Source organism: Hypomesus transpacificus, chromosome 11 (assembly GCF_021917145.1).
Source record: "Hypomesus transpacificus isolate Combined female chromosome 11, fHypTra1, whole genome shotgun sequence".
NCBI classification, from domain to species: domain Eukaryota; kingdom Metazoa; phylum Chordata; class Actinopteri; order Osmeriformes; family Osmeridae; genus Hypomesus; species Hypomesus transpacificus.
Genome location: NC_061070.1, coordinates 7,418,603 through 7,431,671, shown reverse-complemented (window position 1 = coordinate 7,431,671; position 13,069 = coordinate 7,418,603). Strand labels below are relative to the sequence as shown.

The 13,069-nt window shown below is 42.9% G+C and overlaps 1 protein-coding gene and 1 long non-coding RNA gene across 2 annotated transcripts; one reads left to right on the top strand and one right to left on the bottom strand.

The window, feature by feature from the left end:
* Positions 1-2,999: 2,999 nt before the first annotated feature.
* LOC124473832 (phosphoglycerate mutase 1) lies at positions 3,000-5,826 on the bottom strand. Its single transcript, XM_047029525.1, has 4 exons — positions 5,577-5,826; positions 4,617-4,891; positions 4,002-4,182; positions 3,000-3,830 (listed from the first exon to the last, which is right to left on the bottom strand). Exons 1-4 carry the CDS (start codon positions 5,713-5,715, stop codon positions 3,661-3,663), a joined length of 765 nt encoding a protein of 254 aa, XP_046885481.1. The 5' UTR covers positions 5,716-5,826; the 3' UTR covers positions 3,000-3,660.
* A 2,274-nt stretch (positions 5,827-8,100) lies between these two features.
* LOC124473336 lies at positions 8,101-8,850 on the top strand. The gene is made up of 3 exons (XR_006956718.1): positions 8,101-8,149; positions 8,480-8,646; positions 8,761-8,850. It is a non-coding gene; the product is annotated as an uncharacterized LOC124473336 (long non-coding RNA).
* Positions 8,851-13,069: the final 4,219 nt, after the last annotated feature.

Genomic DNA, 13,069 nt, shown 5'->3' with positions numbered 1-13,069 from the left:
AAGGTAACATTTGTTATGTACATCAATGTTACAGCTAATCTAGAAGAACCACAGTGTATGCCAATCATGCAAACTCTTGTAAACTTGTTTTACTTGTCTTTAATTACAGACACATTACAGGTTATGCTCCGGAAGATGGAGACATTGGAAGAGAAACAGCGAGAGGCTCTCCTGTTCAGGCGACCACAGGGCAGACACACTGAAAAGGTGCCAGTGATGGACCTACAGGTGGCCCAAACACAGGCTGAACTTCAAGACCTTGAGGAGCGCCTTAAGGTGCTGGAGTTGCGAAAGAGAGCGGTAAGTGTTTGGAGATCCCACAAACTATGGCTTACACGCATTCAATGTTCACATTGGTGCTGACAATAAGTTCATGACTTCTAATTCCAGACGCTGTGATGAAGTAGAAGACGGGACTGGGAGAGAAAGCGGTGGAGCTCCGCATAGAGGAAACACTCAAACACACCCCGGCAGCCCATTCAAAACCAGCCAGGTGAATGAATCATGTTTGCAACTTCCATATCCAATCTTTCACATGGCTATGACACAAATCTAGAATCACATAATATTTTAATTGATGACGTATATTATTTTAGATGTGATTTTTTTAATGACTTGTATAGCCCCTTTTCACACGTGCGATTATGTTAATCGAACACTAACTTATTTTGTGCTTCCTTGTCAGGGCCAACAGACAGAACTCATAGCGGGGACTGGAAGAAGATTTTAATTCATTTTTTGCACTTTGTTTGTTTGGCACTTTTGTTTTGCAGTGTTTGTTTTGCAGTGTTTTTTTCTTTGCAGTGTTTTTTTTGCAGTGTTTGTTTTGCAGTGGCACTTTTTATCACGTATGTATATATTTTGGCCATTTTAGTTTTTTAATTGTAAATGTTACATGCATACTTTGTGCATTGTCATTTTAGCAGACGCTCTTATTTACAGTAAGTACAGGGATATTCCCTGGAGGAAAGTAAGGTGAAGTGCCTTGCCCAAGGACACATCATTTGGCAACCTTCTGATTTAATAGCCTGATTCCCCAACCGATCAGCCATCTGACTCCCCTTTAGTATAGGTAGACCACATATTTAGGATTCCTATATGGTGAATGTATATACCTTCCTGCCAAAGTAAATTCCTTGTCTGTGCAAACTTTCATGGCGATTAAAACACTTTCTGATTCTGAAATGCTGCCTCGTTTATGATTTAGCTTGAGTCAGGCTACACATCACACAAACATATTCCTCCTAACGTTGGCTATCTATTATACCAAAACAAGTAGCCTTCTGGGCAAATGAGGTCTGCATATGAAATATAGGTTACTTCATAATTAAGTAAATTGTTGACGTTGCAGTTACGGACTAGCAACGTCACAAAATTACGTTGCTAGGAGGTCGCCGTTACGGACTGGCAACGTCACAAAACAACGTTGCTAGGAGGTCGCGGTTACCGACTGGCAACGTCGGAAAATAACGTTGCCACGACGTCGCGGTTACGGATTGGCAACGTCCCAAAACAACGTTGCTAGGAGGTTGCGGTTACCGACTGGCAACGTCGGAAAATAACGTTGCGACGACGTCGCGGTTACGGACTGGCAACGTCAGAAAATTACGTTGCTAGGAGGTTGCGGTTACGGACTGGCAACGTCGGAAAATAACGTTGCCACGACGTTGCGGTTACGGACTGGCAACGTCACAAGATGACGTTGCGGCAACCTACTGGCGCCCCACAGATGCACGGTCCCGCAACGTTGCGGCAACGTATGTTTGGTCATCGCGTGACGTTGCGACAACGTCAGGGCAACGTAAATGTGTTAGCTGGGCTGCTCAAGTATTTAAACTAAGTGACAGTGGTGCATGTTTTAAATATTTAGTAATTGATTAATACAGTTTAATTATACTTCAAAGGACTACTTGTTGTAGGGTACAAGTTGTAGGGTATAAGTTATTTGCTACTGCCATGATTGAGGCTGATTCTGACATAATTGTGGCCCCTACTTCTACCACTGAGGCGGCTACTGCCCTCATTGAGGTTGCCCCTACTACCATCACTGAGGGCCCTATTGCCATCACAGAGGTTTCCACTGCCATCATTGAGGCACCTATGGCTGTGATCGAGGCTCCTGCAGTCATACTTGAGGCCCCTGCAGTCCTGATTGAGGCTCCTGCAGTCATACTTGAGGCCCCTGCAGTCATGCTTGAGGCCCCTGCAGTCATTAATTCTGGCCTGTACTGTCATGATTGAGGCTCCTGCTGGTATGATTGAGGTTCCTACTGGCATGATTGAAGCCTCCAATTCCAACATTGGCCAGACAGGTAGGAAACCAATCCTAAAACAAATCCTATCCATGTTCGATAATGTCACATGGTGACAAATTGAGATCTCTTCAGTAGACTGCAATCAGTCGATTGGAGATGGTATTTTCAGTATATAACACCTGTCACAATCCCACGTACGTATTATTTTCTAATAAAACACGGCAGTGTAAATTATAAAGATTCTAACCTTTACTTCATTATTCTGAATTTACCTTAATGAAGAGTAGAGGTCCCTGGCTTTAGCAGCTCTTCTCACTCAAACGGAGGTGAGGGAGTGTGGCTACAGTTATCTGGTGATTTGATAGGCCTATTAATTAGGACACTTAACATATTAGTTTCAAGAGTGTACATCCCCCAAATGATCAGACAGTTGAACCTGTCTTAAAACAATTTAAACAAAAATGAACATTGTATAAATTCATGAAGGGAAGACTTATTGCAAAGCTGTCATATTAGACTGCATTAGTTCTAGGTCACATAATTAACAGGAATCATCCTCTGAGGAGCATGAATGTGCGCATTAAATGTAATGGAAATGCACCAATTGGATATTCAACCTCAACCAAAACAATGATTCTGATGGAATTTTAACATTGAATGTCACCTTGCTATCTCAGTACTCATCATTTTCAAATACAAACTTAATTCAGAGTCCATTTTCTTGATACACTATAAATTACTTTAATACAAAATATTCAAATCAAGCTTTTTATTGGCATCAAAGGAATTGAAAGGGACACCCGAATTCAGGTTTCAGGGATTCACAGAAATCCCACTGGCTATTTAAACACAAATATTGGTCCTGTAGGCTGGGAAAGAAGGCAGGTAAGTATGCAGTTCCACAGAAACGGCTGACTGGAACCACAGTATTGATACATGCGATAGAGCTAGTCCACTGTATCGATAATCCTGTTTTAGCAGCAATTTTGACTGGTCCCATAAAACGCTATAGACAGACATATCCAGACATAAAAATAGAGATGAAAAAAAAACAGCACATAACACTACATGTGCACAAAGCACAGCACCGTCCAAGAAGGGAACATTAGAGAGGGATTCACTAGCCTATGACACTCCTCAAATCACAACCAAGCTCAGATAACTGTGGGAGTGAGTCAGTGCTGTTCATGTGTATTGTTTTGTGTGACATCATCTAGCATTTGTTTTGCAATTGTATCCAGAATAACACTAATACTGCATTCTTCATCTACGCTTAAAGAATAATTACATTTTGCGTGTTGAAGTTTCCAAACACGGTATGGATTATGGAATAGCAAACTCATCTATGGTTAAGTATAATGTCTATCTATTCCCTGTGGCACAGACTGGTATTATTTATCCCTTTCTACTTCTTTGCCTTCCCCTGGGCAGCAACAGCTTCCATAGCTTTCCGTACGGTCTCTTCATCACCCAAGAACTGCATGGGTTTGACAGGTTTCAGGTTCTTGTCCAACTCATAGAGAATGGGGATGCCTGTGGGCAGATTAAGCTCCATAATGGCCTCCTCTGACATACCTGTAGATGGCAGCACAGACATTGACATCAGTTCCCCTTTATTATCCCCCTCTATTCAGCACCGTGTTATGGAGTTACTGCAGGAGAAGTGCTCCCACCAAAGTAAAAATATGCATTGTGTGACAGAATGAGTCAACTTCTAAATACTTAGCTTTGAGAGGAAGCACTTACCCTCCAGGTGCTTAACAATACCCCTGAGGCTGTTTCCATGGGCAGCTATGAGCACCCTCTTCCCCTGTTTGATCTTTGGGGCAATTTCATCATTCCAGAAGGGCAGTGCCCTGGCAATGGTGTCCTTCAAGCTTTCACAGGAAGGAAGCTGCTCCTCTGATAATTCAGCATAGCGACGGTCCTAAACAGATCTCAGGCAAATCTTTATCATAATACAAGTTGTTGAACAAGACCCTGTCAATACAGAGAAACCTTTACCCAATCAATCTCAACCTCCCTGAGCTTTGAACTTTAAACTTCCCCTCTCCTCTGTGATAAATAAGCCTCTACAACAGGCCCTCTGTCAGTACACAGGTTGTGACGATGGCTTTTGTATTTTTCATTGAGTGTTCTGGTTTTATAGATTATACACAGTAGTTATAATGTGGATCTCAAAGCGCATATCCAAACAACGTCAAACGTGGGACTGCACATCTTTGGGTTCTGAAAACGACAACTGTTAAATCTAAATCTTGCCTGGTTCGCAAAATAATTGTTGCCTATAATCCCAATATAATCCCACAGATAGACAGACACACACAGATTCCTTTCATTATAGTATAGAAGATGTCTCACCTTGCTGATGACTGTGTAGAAATCATGGTCTGGATCCATGGTGGGAGGAGGGATGTCAAAAGATCTTCTCCAGATCTTAACCTGTGCGTCTCCATGCATGGCGGCCGTCTCAGCCTTGTTCAGTCCAGTCAAGCCACCATAGTGACGCTCGTTCAGGCGCCAGGTCCGGTAGACCGGCACCCACATCTGGTCGATACTGTCCAGAACCAACCACAGAGTCTTGATGGCCCGTTTCAGGACGGAGGTGTAGCACACATCAAACTCATACCCAGCATCTTGTAATGTCCAGAAAAGATTAGCAAAGTAATGACTGTCAGAAGTATCTTGCATGTCTAATGTTACATTGTTGAATATGAAGGGGGTCCAGCAGAAAAGACAGAAAGCATACACTAGATTGGTGTCACTTGTGAGGCGCTGTTATTAAAAATTTCGCTGTTGTTACACGAACACATGAAACACGTACACATTCACTTCTGAAACGTTCACACACATCCATACTACTCACATAAAACGCTCACATATTGATTTTGTTGAGCCAAACATAGTTTGGATTTAGCATTCATGAAGTAGTGGCCAGGAATGTATTACGTCAGTCACGCTTCCAAAAGTGAGCTGTGTTGACAGCTGAGAGGAGGGGAGTAGTGCTCATATTGGAACACATTAGAAAGGACGCGGGCTACGGCATCGTGATAAACGTTGCATGAATAGATGGAACGAAACATTTATCTCAGGCAATTGGTTAAATCGTGTGTTTATCATTCCTATCGAATCCATAAGTTAGTGTGCGTTGCACGTAGCCTTTCCAACCATGTAGAACTAAATGTTGTCTTCATTCATTGCAATGTAAGAGTTTAATCGCTGGATACATGATGCCAAGCAATGCATTTCGTTCCGCTTTGTGAACAAGAAGGAGAAGGCACTAGCTTTTTGAGCAAACGTTCTGAAAGAATAAGAAGTCACCTTTCAGGGCCTGTCCTCCACGCTTTGCCTCCCGTTCTCCGGTTTCGCTCAAATCGGCATCGAACCAGCCACAGAATCGATTCTCCTGGTTCCACTTACTCTCCCCATGCCGAATCAGCACCAATTTATAGGCTGCCATTTATCTGATTTTCGAGCTATGCAAAAACACAGACGTGTAACTCAAAAGCAGGTGTCTGTCGCCTTTACTTCTGTTATGCAGTGAGTAGTCCCACCTTGACCTTTGATCTGAACTGAATGGTGACAAATAGTGTGTTGTAATTGGTTACGTAGCCACAACCCTTATTTAACATCCAATGGAACTCCACGTTGTGCTACCTGTACTGCCGACCAATGATACGGAAAGGACAATGGTTGAGTGACCTGCAAGGATAATATACGTCTCCGGACAATATTGGACATTCGTTACATTTGAGAAATAAATTTGCCTTGTTAAAGTCTTCTTAAACAATACCAAAAATTACATTTGAATAATTCTATAAACGTTTATAACGAAAACACGAAATGAAAAACGAAGCTACACCAAATCACTGAAGAACTGCCCCTTATTCAGTGTTTTTAAGTTGGTTGTACAGAGAGCTATTATTAGATGGTGGCACTGCCATTACAAAAAGTGCCTGACACTCATCACGAGGATAGCTTTAGAATAAGAGAGTAGCTCAGCATTCTACCAAACTCTACAGGGGGAGACCCAGCTAACACAGTTACGTTGCCCTTACGTTGCCGCAACGTCAATCGTTGACCAAACATACGTTGCCGCAACGTCTTTGGCGACGTTGCGGGACCGTGCATCTGTGGGGCGCCAGTAGGTTGCCGCAACGTCATCTTGTGACGTTGCCAGTCCGTAACCGCAACGTTGCGGCAACGTTAATTTTCCGACGTTGCCATTCCGTAACCGCGACGTCGTGGCAACGTTATTTTCCGACGTTGCCAGTCCGTAACCGCAACCTCCTAGCAACGTAATTTTCTGACGTTGCCAGTCCGTAACCGCGACGTCGTCGCAACGTTATTTTCCGACGTTGCCAGTCGGTAACCGCGACCTCCTAGCAACGTTGTTTTGTGACGTTGCCAGTCCGTAACCGCAACGTCGTGGCAACGTTATTTTCCGACGTTGCCAGTCCGTAAGCGCAACCTCCTAGCAACGTAACTTTCTGACGTTGCTAGTCGGTAACCGCGACCTCCTAGCAACGTTGTTTTGTGACGTTGCCAGTCCGTAACCGCGACGTCGTCGCAACGTTATTTTCCGACGTTGCCAGTCGGTAACCGCGACCTCCTAGCAACGTTGTTTTGTGACGTTGCCAGTCCGTAACCGCAACGTCGTGGCAACGTTATTTTCCGACGTTGCCAGTCCGTAAGCGCAACCTCCTAGCAACGTAACTTTCTGACGTTGCTAGTCGGTAACCGCGACCTCCTAGCAACGTTGTTTTGTGACGTTGCCAGTCCGTAATCGCAACGTCGTGGCAACGTTATTATCCGACGTTGCCTGTCCGTAACCGCGACCTCCTAGCAACGTAATTTTGTGACGTTGCTAGTACGTAACTGCGACGTTAATGATTTACTTAAATATTAAGTAACATATTTCATATGCAGACCTCATTTGCCCAGAAGGCTACTTGTTTTGGTATAATAGATAGCCAACGTTCTGAGGAATATGTGTGTGATGTGTAGCCTGACTCAAGCTAAATCATAAACGAGGCAGCATTTCAGAATCAGAAAGTGTTTAATTCGCCATGAAAGTTTGCACAGACAAGGAATTTACTTTGGCAGGAAGGTATATACATTCAACATAAAGGAATCTTAAATATGTGCTCTACCTACACTAAAAGGGAGTCAGATGGCTGAGCGGTTAGGGAATCAGGCTATTAAATCAGAAGGCTGCCAAATGATGTGTCTTTGGGCAAGGCACTTCACCTTACTTTCCTCCAGGGAATGTCCCTGTACTTACTGTAAGTTGCTCTGGATAAGAGCATCTGCTAAAATGACAATGCACAAAGTATGCATGTAACATTTAAAATAAACTAAAATGGCCATAATATGTACATACGGGATAAAAGTGCCACTGCAAAACAAACACAGCAAAACAAACACTGCAAAAAACAAACACTGCAAAACAAACAAAGTGCAAAAAACAAACACTGCAAAACAAAAAGTGCAAAAACATAATTAAAATCTTCCAGTCAGCGCTACACTTCCTGTCTGTTGGCCCTGACAATGAAGCACAAAATAAGTTAGTGTCCTATCAACGTGCACACGTGAAAGGGGCTACACAAGTCATTTAAAAAAAAACACATCTAAAATAACATACATCTTCAGAAAGATATGTGATTCTAGTTTGTCACATAGCCATGTGACAGGTTGGATATGGAAGCTGCAATCATGAGTCATTCACCTGGCTTGTTTAAAATGGGCTGCCGGGGCATGCTTCAGCATGTCCCCTATCAGGAGCTCCACCGCCTTCTCCCCCAGTCCGGGCTGCCACTTCAACACAGCATCTGCAATTAGAAGTCATGAACTTGTCAGCACCAATTTGAACGTTGAATGCTGTGGTCAGCCAGGTAAGATACATATTTTCTATTATTTTTTTGCAATTCTGATATGACAATGATTTGAAAGTGTAAGAATTATTTATGTCAGATCCGGAAATTAATGCATGATTTTCATCAATAACTAACCAAGATTAACTAGCCAACTAGCTACATTACAGGTAGTTAACTACTGTAGGCCTACTTCACCACTAGCACATGTAATCGGAATTCAAGTTGGTAATGGACGTGATAGTTATTTGCCTGTGATCTATTTACTTTTACGTAGCTTGTGGTTATGGGACATGTGATGATCCTTTTTAGAAACGAGTGGTTAGACTCACGTTTAATTGTTGTACTTAGGGCTGTGCCGAGGAGTGGCAGCTTCCCCTTTTTGCCCCTGAGGCTGTACCTGCTCCACACCTCATTGGTGGCCATAGCCCGCATCACCCTCCGGGCACACTCTCCAGGGCTGGAGCCACCAATGAGGCTCAGATGGTGGATCTAGGATATCAACCAGAATCAACAAGGTAGGTACAATATTACAAGACATTGCTGAATTGTTTACTATAATTAAAATGATGTCGCACGCTGCGTGTAAGTCATAGTTCCTGGCATCTCCAAACACCTACCACTCTCTTTAGGAACTCCAGCACAGTTAGGCGCTCCTCGATGTTTTGGAGTTCTTCCAAAGTTTGGGAGACCCCAAGGTCGAGCACACTGCTGTCCTGTCCGCCCTGTGCTCTCCTGAAGAGGAGAGCCTCCCTCTGGTTCTCCTCCAGGGTCTCCATTTTCAGCAGGATCACCTGTAACGTGTCTACTCCAGGAAATGTAAAATGATTTTACATGATTGGCATACACTGTGATTCTTCTAGATGTAACATTTATATATTTAACAAATGTTACCTTGAATTTTTTGAAACTGTGTTTCCCCAAGATGGAAGAGCTGAATGGGGTATAAAAGCATTAGTATGACAACATGTGTTGTTTGACAAATACATTTCCCCCCCGCCACAATCAGAACAACTTAGGTATGCATTTTATGCATTCAATGCTATTGAAAAGCTTTTAGTATTTTTTTAGACTTATATTTCAACTTGCCGGGCTGCCAGGTGTTTTCTCGGCCCCTTAATGGGTTCTCCTCCACCACTCCAGAAATAACGCCTGGGTGTATGGCATCTGGTGATGTAAAAGTTCATGCTTTTGCTTCAAAACATTGCCTTTAGGGTTGCCATGGCTCATACGATTATACGGTCATTCATCAACTTACCATTATTTAATAGGGACACGCCAGGCCGTGTGACGGTGGTAGGATAAATAGAGAAATGAAAGTGTAATGTAGTTTATGCAAAAAGTATTAGCATATTGATAGTACAACTGTGTTAAAATGTTTAATTACTGTTGATTATTGAGATTCTGGAATAACCTACGATGGGATGTTGGTAGTGTTGGTAGTGGTGGAGTCGGTAAGGTTATCGCTGCAAGATGGGTGACAATTGATGAAATTATGGCATTTATACAAGTACAGTCTGACAAACATTTAAAAAAAGATCCAACCTTTATGGGTCTTCTGGTTGCCATGGACATTTGGGCCTTTTGCATAGAGAATACATGTTATATTACACTGCAGATATTTGTATTTGTTTACCTGTTGCCCTGACCGGAAAGGAAGATTACCACGACGATTGCGTATTTCCGGGCAAAATACTGCCAATTCAGTTCTTTAAAGAACTTACATTGCTTCTATACTCTTTGCCCCTGCACCCTATTATAAATGTATATTTTTGATTACGATGTTATTATGCCATGTTGTTTATGTTCTGTAGCTTTCATGTACTAAGAGTATCAACGTAGCAATGTATGGTTTGTACATTTCCAATAAAAGAACATACAAAAAACAAAAGATGCCCCTGCAAAATCTCTTCGAAATTGTCTTATATAATTGCCTTCCTAATTTGAACATTGTAAGAAGCCTAACTTTCCACACAAAAAAGAGTGAAGCTAGTTAGAAAAACAATTGTATATAGTTGATATGAAATTAAAATATGTTGTTCAACTTACTCAAAAATGACATGAAGGTGAACACTTTCAAGTTTTATTTTTTACGTCGCGGCAACGTCGTCCATGGGACCAAAAAATAACGTAACCAGCCGACCATGGTACGACGTCGCGGCAACGTTGCCCACGGACCTAAAAATGACGTTACCAGCGGACCAAGGTACGACGTCGTGGCAACGTTGCCCATGGGACCAACTGGCAACATTCCCTTTATAACGTTGCTACGACGTTGCTACGACGTTGCCACGACGTTGCCAGAAGGTAACGTCGCGGGTTACCAACTGAGCACTTACTGGCAACGTTGCCGCAACGTCATGTGTTAGCTGGGGACCCTCAGCTCAGCTGACCATTTAGCCTACGTGAGGTATGGCGGGGAGTTCGGAACCGCACGTAGCCTTGTCAGTCAGGGGCAGGGGCAGCCGACTACGGCAGACAGGCAGTTTAAGCTCGGTGGGTATGGCATACAGCCGCCCAGTTCACCTTGGGATCTGTTTAGTAGATGGCATATAGGCCAGTTGTTACTGTATTGTACTTTATAGTACTTCTAATAAAGAATGGACCAGAGACCATTGTATAAGGTTGACCGTTTAATTGGCTTAACTTCCAGTCTGTACGCTTGCGCATGTGCACTCATTACATAGCAAAACCTGCTCACCACAGTTACCACTCTGTTTTTAATGAAATGTTATTTTAATAGACACGGGCCTACTTTAAATACTCGAATAGCCTATGCCCAGTGGCGGTTCTAGCCAATTTTTACTGGGTGGGCCAAGGGAGGGCCAGTGTTAAATCAGAGGGGCACATAAAAAAACGGGAACAAATTGTATTTAAAAATTCAATCCATTTTTTTATCCAGTCAGCTCGGGGGGGCCAAGGAAATGTTTACAGGGGCACTGAACCCTGTAGGCCCCCGTGTAGAACCACCCCTGCCTATGCCTAAAGTAAAATATAAACGCCAAGCCTTGGATCTGCACCAACACGCTGTTTCAGTCATTCACCTTTATGCGATGTATTACTTATGTATTTATTTAAAAAATACTTAGAGAATAGGCTTTGCCACGTTTATATAGGTCCAAGTGGTATGGCGGACTGCACCCGACTACATCAAGTCTCTCCTCCAGCCTTACACCCCCAGCCGCCACGGTCTATGTTTTGAAAACAAGTACCGGTAATGTAATTTAAACTAAAATGATTGACCTTGGTGTTGTAGACATGAGCCTGCTTCAAAAATATAAATGCAAGGAAACACAAAAGCATTCTCTTTGAAAAGATTTGAAATGCCTCATGCATAGTGGTGTTAAAGAAACCCTGACGCGTTTCGGCATCAAGCCTTCGTCAGGGAGTTAAAAAGGGCTGGTTCTTAGAACCACTCTGAGGTAGATCCTCTTAAATATTTTTGCTTCAATTCGAAATCACTCAGTAGCGCAGCTTCATGTTGTATTTTGTAAATATATGCCTACTTTTAAGCAGTTTTTTATGAAGGCAGCAGAATGCTGTCGAAAAGATTCATGAGTAACTTAAAAAACACTTGAGAGTTGTTATTAATCCTGGTTTTCCGAAGTGGGTTATGGTCAGTGGTTGCAGCCTATTTCCAAAGTGATTGCCTTGTGGTAGGCACAGGAGCCTATGGAAGGATGTTTGTGCCAAAACCTCAATTTATTTAAATTTTTCTGGGACTTTCCCAAAAACTAAATGAAACGTAAGAACCCACAAGATCGAAGTAGGATCATGTACAGCCTTGCGCAGACATTACGTCAAAAGGGGGGTGGCTATGTTGGTCTCAGCATCAATTTATGTCATCTGTACATGGTCAAAGATGCTGTAAAGTGGAATTGAAAATGAGTTTTAAGTTCATCACACCACAGAAGAATGTGTTGTTAACCACCCATCCAAATTGGAATGAAAAAAACAGACAAGTATGTTAAATTAGGCTCTGAAATCATGAGAAAGTCTTCGCTGCTTGAGACTGGGGGGGGGGGGGGGGGGGGGGGGGGCGGGGGGGTGTCGCCTGAAGGAGCTGAAGCTCCGCCCCCTTGATTTCTTTTTAATTTAGCAACAACAGCAACAACAACAACCTAAATCAATTGCAGATATCAGAACAGACCTACCTGCAGTCTCTGAGTGTTTTATGAGTTAATTACTTTGTCTTTGCATAATACTAGCTGAGTAACAGAATGCACCCGTGACGTAGATGAGTCGCTGTGTCGGGTTTTGGCTCCGCCTAGACAAAACCTGAGCTGAGAAAGGAATAGAAACTGTTCAACGGTCTAACTACACATTTCAGTGCGACAAAGTTTTCGCGCTTTGCACATGCTTTCAGGAACTCATTTCACACCTATATAATGTACTGAGAAGCAAATCATGGAATTTGCTTTACAGCATCTTTAAATATGCTGTCTGTACACAAACGATAAATTGGGAGGTTTGGCACAAACTGCCTTCCATATGGCACACACACACACTCAAGAGCTGTAACTTTAGAAAGTGTACAGCGGCGAGGATGTGACGAACACGTGGTAGCAATGACTTAAATAGGTTTATCAACAAAGCGTCACAGGGAGGTTTGCGCAGGTCGAGCAACCCGAGACCACCAATCTGGATGGGTTTACCCCATACATTGACATGGAGACTTTTACGTCACAGCTGGGACTCCCCATTAAGCAGGTGGTTGGCAGTCAGCACGTCGGGCTCGTACAATGAAAGGCATGTGATAGTGAATGAGAACACAGGACACCAGCCGCCAACTAGACACCAACGCTTCTTTTACATTTCAATTTATTCGAGGATTCGATGGTCTTGTTTCACTCGTCAGGATTCCCTATGAGTGTAAGCAAATTCGGATTCACTTTGTTTAATGAGAGTAAAATATCGATGTATGTTAACGCGTGAATAGGC